This window comes from Cupressus sempervirens, chromosome 5 (assembly GCF_028749045.1).
Source record: "Cupressus sempervirens isolate cs-2001-9-10 chromosome 5, ASM2874904v1, whole genome shotgun sequence".
In the NCBI taxonomy this organism is placed as follows: domain Eukaryota; kingdom Viridiplantae; phylum Streptophyta; class Pinopsida; order Cupressales; family Cupressaceae; genus Cupressus; species Cupressus sempervirens.
Window position 1 is genome coordinate 43,225,982 of NC_143122.1, and position 10,287 is coordinate 43,236,268.

General features: G+C 32.7%; 1 protein-coding gene across 3 annotated transcripts in view; it reads left to right on the forward strand.

The window, feature by feature from the left end:
• The window catches only part of LOC149554468 (agamous-like MADS-box protein AGL11), a 51,819-nt gene extending 41,846 nt beyond the window's left edge, over nucleotides 1–9,973 (forward strand). Inside the window, exons 3-4 of one of the 3 annotated variants that reach the window (XR_016365235.1) lie at nucleotides 1,648–1,787; nucleotides 9,508–9,973. Coding sequence is in view for 2 of the 3 variants with exons in the window: in XM_089833477.1 (XP_089689603.1) it covers nucleotides 9,508–9,520 (13 nt within the window). In the remaining variant the exon portion in view is untranslated. The remainder of the gene's footprint in view (nucleotides 1–1,647; nucleotides 1,788–9,507) is intronic. The other 2 variants (XM_089833478.1, XM_089833477.1) reach the window with 2 other exon arrangements.
• The last annotated feature ends 314 nt before the right edge of the window (nucleotides 9,974–10,287 follow it).

Consider the following 10,287-nt stretch of genomic DNA (forward strand, 5'->3'; position numbering starts at 1 on the left):
AAGACAAAAGAGAACAAAGAAAAGTCTTGTAGAAACCACTCGTGTAGTAGAGACACCCAAAGAGAAAAGTAGGAAAAATCCTATGATGTAAGAAGAAACCCCCATAAGGATAAGCCCTAGGATGAAAGGGCAAGTTGACTCTACTTTGTCTAAAACATTTACTAGGGAATCCCCTATGAATTTTTTTTCAAATGACTCTCCTCCCCAACCTAAGATTACAAGCATTCATAAAAATCCTTCTCAAGAATGTAGGGATGAAATTGAAGAAAATCTAAATGATACCCTAGTAGACCTACGAGGTACTTCCAGCTGTAGGGATGAAATAGTTCCTGAATATATTGATCCAAAAACTACCCTTGTTCCCCTTAAATTAACATGGATTACTAGTTTTTTATAATATTTATGGACAGAATAGAGAAAGAGGAAAAGAGATCATGAAGAAGATCTGCAGAAGCTTCCTTTTTAGTTTTATGGACATCATCTATTTGCTGAAGCCTTGTGGAAAGAAGAGAAGAAAAAAATGAATAAGATTATAGTATCTCAAGGTAAAGAGATTGTATATTTAAACAAATAGTTAGCAAGCCAAAAGAAATGAATGGACCATGCCCTCACGTTAGCTGATCAGGCTCTTGCTTGTAGACAAAAAACAAGAGTTTATGCTCTCTATTTGAAAGAGCAATTTCTTTTGTGAATTATATGCTCATAATTTTGTTATCCCTTCAGAGACTCAATGGAATCCCTTTCTTTACATAGGGGATATACACTTAAGATCCCTCATGTCTTGAATGTCCAATGAAGAAAATTATGATAGGCATTTGAATAATTACATGGATGAGGAAATGATAGAACACTAGCCTTTAAGAATAGAGGGTAGCAAGCCAGATGAAGTTCTTAGCGATTGGTTCACATTAACTTATGGAAAGAAGAATCCAAAACTAAGGGATAGGATCCTTGCTGCTAGAGCTAAGATTTATGCTAATTATGAAAATTTGTTGTACTTTGCTTTCTAGAGAGCTATGACTGGTGTTAGGAGTAGATAGGCTAGACTACCTAAATCTCTTAAGTCAGAACCACATAGTCCTATTAACATGGAGAAATCACTTCACAGAGTTCTAAAATATTTATAGCTAGGGAAGCAGGCTAGATGAGAGTAGTGGTGTCCCCTAACCATGCAGCCTCCAATGCTTCTCTAGCCTTTTTTTGACATCAATGCCAATAGAATTGATAAGCTGTAGGAAGATCATAGAAGGAAAGTGTGGGAGAGAACCAAAGGATTTTACTACACTTACAAGAACAATAGAAAAGGAAGGACACAGATTGGATAGTTTAGGTCATTAACAAGGAAGTGCAATGCTTGAGGACAAGCATTAGTTTAGTAGGGGTAGATGATGAGACCAAAATTTGCCTTTATTTCATGATAGTTTTAAGATTCATTGCTGATACTCTATTTTATCTTTTTCAAAAAATTTGTGGAGTTATGTTTACTAAACCTATGGGTAGAAACTATGTCATCTTTTGCTAGTATTATGTATATATTATGTAGTATTTCATATAGTTATCAAAATGTGTGTTCCTATATTTTAATTTAATTTGATAAATGTTTATTTGCAAACATGTCTTTATATTGAAACTAACCTATTAATGAAGATTGACACCAACAACATTCAAGGAGAAGAGAATGCTAAGGAGTAGCCATGGTGGATGAAAGGTGTAACGATTCTAGAAGACACAACAATGAGTAAGGAGGAGCTATGAAGACTTAGTACCTTCTTTGCATTTATTATATGGTGAGTAGATGTTCAAACTTTATTATTCCCACCTTAAGCCATTATTCCTTCTTCTCGCCTTCAGTTGATATCCTCCTAGTGGATTTAGAGCTAGGTCATTTACTTTTCTATTATGGAATAAGTGTTGATTTCATATATATATATATATATATATATATATATATATATATATATATATATATATATATATATATATATATATATATATATATATATATATATATATATATATATATATATATATATATATATATATATATATATATATATATATATATATATATAGAGGAATCAACCAAATTATGTTAGCATTTAGGTAGTTAGAAGAAAAAGTTTATGAGAAGAAACTTTTAACTTTTATAGTTGTGTTTTATAGTTCTATGTTATGTAATGAATTTCTGAAATCTAATGCAATATTTTTTGGTTCCTCTTTTGTGTTAGTAGTTTAGTGAAGCCAACCAAGGGGGACCAATTGGAAGGTGTATTAGATTAGGATATAATAGGTTTATTCGCAAGAATTCTTAGTTTTATAAGTAGAAGTTGTAGGTTCCTCCCTATAGCATCGCACTTTGGGAATGTTCCTATAACATATGTGAGAACAATTAAAGTGGATGAACTGAGTTGGAATATTTTTTATCCTTTCATTGTATTTCAAGTATTCATAGAGTTAAGTGTGTTAGTTTCCTGAAGTACTATTGTAATTTCTTTTCCTTGCATTTTGCTTTCCTGCAGCATAAGCTTAGTGACTCATTAAGAGACCTAGTGCACATACTGTGCTAACTAGTTGAAGTATACGTCCTTGGGTTAAAAAGATTAAATGCAACTCATAGTGGGAAAAATAGTCCTTAGTTTGAATATATTATTCCTAAGCATGGCCTAGAGAATGACTATGAGATACCTATTATGAGGAGGATCTTTTTTGGCTAGAAGCAAAAGAAGTATTGCCAATGTAAACTGGTCACAAGCATGGAGAGCTGACATCTTCCAACTAAGTACATCAAGATAGATGGAGATGATGAGAAATTATTCTTTGTTGCTCAATGATGACCATGGGCTCAACGTCAAGGTATGCCTCAAGATCCCTTGCAAAATTCAAATTCATATGGTAATCAATGACAAAATCATAATGCCCAACGACCTCTACAAAATTAACCTAATTGGGACAATGTTCAGAAAAACAACCTACAATAATCCCAATGGCCTTAGAATTCAAAACCACTTTGGCCTAACCAATAGAGTAACCAATGGTAGAACCAATATAACTACTAGAAAAACTAGTAGAACCAATGGAAACTACCCCAAGGAAATTGGCAACCTACAAACCAATGGAGAGTTTCTCAATAATGGCCTAATCAAAATACTCATGCTCTACAATTACCACCTCTAGTTCAGCAACCTACTCTAATGCCACCACCTACAAATCCTAGACCTCAAAAGCAAATATAGTTACGTACACAACCTCATCCAAATCCAGATAGCCAACAACCATAGCAGCCCATGTATAGTGTTGATGCTTAGTAGTATCTTGTTTATGCTTTGGGTGTTGTAGATATACACCTAAGATCTGGTATGACTTTATCAGTGCCTAAACTACCTCTTATAACTGAAATACCAAACCCTCCTATAGAATTAGAACCCTTAGTTGCTGAAACCATTTACTCAACCAAAGTTACTATGTCGACCCTAGCTCAAGCAGCAGTGGAACCTACTTTTATAGAAAAGCTAATATAGAAGAAACCTGAACAAACAAAGGAAAAACCTTTTAATATTGTTGATCTGCTAAAAAACATACATGTCTAAATACCTCTATTTCAAGCCATTTAGGATGTTCTAGTTTATAGAAAAGCTATTAGGGAAGCGTACTTGAAGAAGCCTGGAAGGAAGAAAAAGGATCCCACCATAGTCAATGTTCTGGGACAATTGGCTAACATCATGCTAGGGAAATTGTTCACACATAAATATTCTGATCCAAGAATTCTAATGGTAATTGTCTGTATAAATAGTCAGTTTGTTAAAAATTCTTTAATAGATGTTGGAGCTGCTATAAATGTTATGACCAAGAATACTAAGAAGAAGTTGCAAATAGAAGGACTAAGGGCTACACCAGCAATTCTACAACTTACAGATAGTTCCACTATTACCCTTGATGCGATTATATAAAACATAGTTGTAACCTTAGATTCTATAGAATATCCTATAGACTTCATGATTTTATCCCCCAAAGTTAATCTACCTTGTCATCTTAGGTAGACCATGGTTAGCCACAACTGATGTAAATATATGTTCCAGATCAGGGAATATGACCATATCAAATGGCCAAGCGACAAAGAAATTTGATTTATATCCTCCAACACAACCATTACTAGATCTAAGCACATTTGTTTAGCCAGATTCAGGGGATAAAGAAGAAGAGTTAAATTCTATAGTATAGCTCATGATGTTGCATAGACAGTCTTTTCTAAAATTGTAAGAGGAAGATTCAATATTTTAGGTTATCCTCACTTATAGTTGTGTGGTAGAAAAAGATGTATCTGAAAGTTTTGTGTTGGAACTAATAACATATGAGGAATGTGATAGGAATTATACTTTGCTCAAAGAACCTAAAATTCTTTATCCACTTTTACCTTGTGAATTAGAAGCAAGTCCAATCTCTAAAGCTACTATGATAGGGTCCACCACTACTGTTGAACTGACTAAAGGTCAGAATCTCCATGTTAATCCCAAATTAACACCCACACATGATGGAAAATTTGAAAGAATTTCTTCAAAGGCATGAAAAGGCCTTTGCATGGGACCATAGCGATATGAAAGGGTTGAGTCCTACACTATACACTCATAGAATATAGATCAATCAAGGTTGTCTACCACTCCTTCAACCCTAGAGAAGGATAAATCCAAGCTTTAGAGAGATAGTTAAAAGTAAATTGCAAAAATTTCTTGATGTTGGTTTTATTTAACCTATATCTAATAGTAGATGGGTGTCACCCCTAGTCATAGTGCCTAAAAAGGAAGGAAAATGTAAAATTTGTGTAGATTATAGAGAGTTGAATAGAGGTACCAAAAAGGATTGCTTTCCTTTGGGTAAAAGCATAGATTAGTGTCACCATTTATGATACCAAAACCTATTGGTCAAATCTTATTTCTCTATCAAAACTCTTTTTTTTTTCAAGAACTTAAAATACCCTTTTATATATCTCCGATTCGATATCATTATTATATAATTTTTTAATTATTTTGATTAGTTATAATATGTTATAATGTCAAAATATTATAAGTCAATATTTCAACATTTTAGAAGATCCTCTCTCAAAAAGGTAAAAAAAAATAGTAAATCATATCAAAAAAATTTAAATATTATATTTGTCTCAAGAGGAGAGAGTCATCTTCATGTAAATGTAATTTTTTTTCAAGAAGCTATAGATTTGATAGGGAAGTTTTGACGGGAGTAAAAAACTATTAGATTCTGATAAGGTTGAACTTGAGTACTTATAACAAAGAAAATATACATCAAAAATAATTTTTTTTCTTTTTTCACTAGCTATACATGTCATCTATAAGATATTTTCAAACCAGAAAAACAAAAGATGATTTGCATATGCTTTTTTGATGGGAACTACACCCTATATTTTTTAAAATTAAAAAATGGAGTTCAAAATAAAATAAAATGAATAAATTCTTAATCAAAAAAATTATAAAAATTATAGGCATAAAATTCATGCAATTCTACACATTTCATCAGTTTACATCATCTTCATATGTTAAATAGAATACCATTTTTTTTGTCATTAATGTTGAACTATCACATTCTGATATCTTGTTTCTTTATAACAAGTGACACAGGTTTGTGCTTTTACCCCTTTACCATTCATAGACTGAGTTCTAGACACACTAGCCAGAAAGAAGTATTTCTCTTTTCTAGATGGGTATAGTGGTTATAATCAAATTAGTATTGTTCCTGAAGATCAAGACAAAACCACATTCACATGTCCATGGGGTAATTTTTCATACTCTATTTTACCATTTGGTCTATGTAATGCTCCTGCAACATTCCAAAGAGTAGTTGTTAGCATCTCTGCTAATATATCACATGATTGTATCAAAATCTACATGGATGACTTCACAACATTTGGAGTCATTTTTGAAGAAGTAATGGTGAATCTTGAAAAGGTTTTGGTAAGATGTCAAGAACATAATTTGACACTTAATAGTGAAAAGTGTTTCTTGCTCATGCAAGAAGGTGTAGTACTTGGTCATTTCATTTCACCTACAAGAATACAAGTGGATCTAGCTAGGATAGAGGTAATTCAAACATTGACCATACCTACAAATTCAAAAGATGTAAGATCTTTTCTAGGTCATGTTGGATATTACAAACATTTCATAAAAGATTTCAACAAAATAGCTAGTCCCTTTTATAAGTTACTTACAAATGAAGCTGAATTTAGTTGGACATCCAAATGTGATGAAGCTTTCCTATAGCTTAAGAAACTTTTGACCACAGCCCTAGTCTTACAAGGCCCAGATTGGAATTTACCTTTTCACATATATAAATATGCCTTTGATTATGCCATAGGTGCCATCCTAGCACATCAATATCAAAATATTGAAAATGCAATCTATTATATTAATAAGAGCCTTCATGAACCAGAGCTAACCTACACTGTGATTGAAAAAGAATTGTTAGCAGTAATTTATGCCCTGAACAATTTTTAACATTACATAGTTGGCTATTCCATATTTGTTATCATTGGCCTATGCTTCACAACTAGTTATTATTAGCCTACACTTCACAAGGATGTAATCAACTATACAAGAAAGTGTGACAAGTGTCAAAGGATGGGTTAGCCAACAAGAATAGATGAAATTCCTCTTAATCCTCAGATGACATTAGCACCATTTGACAAATGGGCATGGACTTCATTGGTCCAATTGATCCTCCATCTAGTGGGAAATCTTATATTCTTGTGTGCATTGATTACCTAAAAAAATGGGTTGAAGTTAAGGCTATGAAGCATGCTCATGATGAAAACGTAGCTGAATGTTTGTATGAGGAGATCTTTACTCACTATGGTGTACCCAAAGAGCTAGTCACTAACCAAGGTGCACAATTTGCCTCTAATATAATCTCAAAGTTGATGAAATAGTTAAACATTAGACACCAAAAATTTATTCCTTATCACCCTCAAGCTAATGGACAAGTAGAGGTCACAAACTATGAACTAGAAAATATCCTAACAAAAATAGTTCATCTACATCGTAGGGATTGGACCAGTAGATTACAAGAAGCTATTTGGGATTATAGAACAACCTGGAAGACTACTATAGGATTCACACCATTTGAGTTCTTATATGGTAAGGTAGAAATGCTTCCAATTTAATTTAAATAGAAAACTCTAAGGACAACATTGGCATTGGATATTGAACTTCCTGTAGAACAAAGAGAATGTGTTCTACATCTCAATTCTTTGGATGAGATGCACCAAACTACTTTGGAATATACTGAACTAATACAAAAATAAATGAAACAATGGCATGATTCTCATATTATCAATAAAGAATTTCAAGTTGGTGATTGGGCACTACTATATGATTCCAGATTTAAAGATATGTTAGGAAAGCTATAGACAAGATGGTTGGGACCATATGAAATTAGTCATGTCTTTGATAATGGAGCTGTTCAACTAACTACCATTGATCTAGTACCTTTCAAATTGTTATTCAATGCTCACTAATTGAAATTATACAAATGACCCAAAACAAAAGCAGACTTCTTGCAGGAGTTTCAACAACTAGATTCAAAAACAAATCAAGTAACTCTTCCTACAATCGAAGGTGTCAACCTTTCGACTGTCGTTCTTCGACATTAGTTTCTCTGTGCATGCTCATAATAAAGACTTTATGCTCACATAAAGTTTAGTTTCCTATTCACTTTTTCTTTCCATATCATCTCATGTCTTTCTCCTCCATCCATCTACTTTCCACATCATCAATTTTTCATGTTTTTTATAAACTCTATGAGATTTTGATGGATGCTACTGATAATGATATCACTTTTGCCACCTTTCTTTTGGTATGTGTGATAATCAAATTGACAAGTATAAAATTTTCAAATTATTCTTCACTTATAGTCTACAAATTTCATTAATTATTTTTAATACTACATAATTTATATGATGGCAGCATTATGCTAGTCCCTTTCTTGTACTAGCTTTGACAAGTGTGGACACTTGTCCAAATTTAGTAGGGGGCAAGGAAGGTCACTAATATCCAATGGCATTTTTCTCTATCTATAAAGATTTTTCAAATTCTTCGCATTCCTTTCATTAATGAAAATTAATTTCCATAAGTATACAAGTGAGGTGTTTTACTCCCTATTTTTGAATGATTTTTTGTGCCAAGCTGTGATGTAACTTATGTTTAAATTTTATGTGATTTGAACCATATTTTTGGATTATTCTCACACATATTCATGATTTTCCTTCATTAAAATTCATATTATTGTCCATAACAATTTTTTATGACATTGATTGCCTATTAAAACAAAGAAGTGTGAGTTGAGTCTATAAAATAATGAAGTAGCTTGAAGCTTGAATTCAAAAGGGGGAAAACAAAGAAAACAAAGGTAGTGTTAAGAGAATGGTTGGATAGGTTCAAAGGAGAGAACTAGTGGAAAATAATGTGTTACTCTCAAATGTAGAAGTTGTAAGAAGGTTTAATGCGTGCAAATGGCTAGGGTATTTCCTAAGTTTGACTGCAATTGATGAGGAGGAAGCCACATAATTTACAAGAACATTCGATGAGGGTGAAGCTTATGTTTGGGTTTTTATAGTGATTGTAATAGAGAAATGCATTGCTGAATTGAATGGGTTGCTTGTAGTTGGAGAACATTACCCCAGCACACATGATGCGAGGTTAGCAAGAGCTCAATTTACTAGACTGCTTGATCCCCAAATGGATATTACAAAGCAAGGTTGCAAGAGAACGTAACTACCGCCATACAATGAATTAACCATGCATATAATCAGGTATTTTACATGTGAAGGTAGATTCTCATACTTGCATGCACATCATTTCAAATTGCTTATTTGTGTAAGGCATAATCTTGTATAATAAGCTCGGTATTAGTGCAAAAGAGACTCAGAAAGGAAAAGATAATTCCATTACTCATCATGCTTTAATCAAGTTACTAATAGAGGGGTCACTTAGGGATGTTTCTCTCATGACATGGGATGAATTTGTGAAAGCCAAAAGTCTGCAACCCCAACTTACCCCAAGTGAATAGCCTAGTGACAAAAATGTCCCTACCAATGAGCCTACTGAACAAAATACCCAAAAGGCTAAAGCTGAAGAGACCCAAGAAAATGTGCAATACTTGAGGACAAGAATTATTTTAGTAGGGGGCATGATGAGACCAAAATTTTCCTTTATTTCATGATAGTTTTTAAGATACTTTTTTGATACTCTGTTTTATCTTTGTCAAAACATTTTTGGAGCTATGTTTACTGAACCTATGATAAACCTATGGGTAGAAACTATGCCATATTTTGCTACTATTATATATATGTGTGTGTGTGTGTGTGTGTGTGTGTGTGTGTGTGTGTGTGTGTATTATGTAGTATTTCATATAGTTATCAAAATGTGTGTTCCTTTATTTGAATTTAATTTGATAAATGTTTATTTGAAAACATGTCTTTGTATTGAAACTAACCTATTAATGAAGGCTGAAAAGATGATTGGGGGAATTCAAAAGTTGAACATCAACAACATTCAAGTAGAGGAGAATGCTAAGGAGCAGCCACGATGGACGAAAGTAGCAATGGTTCTAGAAGACTTCATAGGGAGTAAGGAGGAGCTATGAAGACTTATTAGCTTTTTTGCATTTATGTTATGGCAAGAAGATGTTCAGACTTTATTATTCCCACCTTAAGCCAGTATTCCTTCTTCCCACCTTCAATTGTTATCCTCATATTTTCTCTGCTATAGATCTAAAGCTATGTCATTTAATTTTTTTTTATGGAAGAAGTGTTGATGTCCTATATATATAGGAATTTACTCAAGTGTGTTAGTTTTTAGCCAGTTAGAAGAAAGAGTTTATGAGAACAGATTCTTAACTTTTATAGTTGTCTTTTTACAATTCTATGTTATGTAATGAATTTCTTAAATCTAATGAATTAGTCTTTGGCTTCTCTTTTGTGTTAATATTTTAGTAAATCTAACCAAGGGGGGACACTCAAAAAGTGGATTAGATTAGCATAGAATAGACTAATTTCCAAGCATTCTTAGTTTTATAAGTAGAAGTTTTAAGTTCCTTCCTATAGCATCACACTTTGTGAATGTTCCTATAGCATATGTGAGAACAGTTATAGTGGATGAATTGAGTTGAAATATTTTCTATCCTTTCATTGTATTTCTAGTATTCATAGAGTTAATTGTGTTAGTTTCCTATAGCAATAGTGTAAGTTTTTTTCCTTGCATTTTACTTTTCTGCAACATAAGCTTA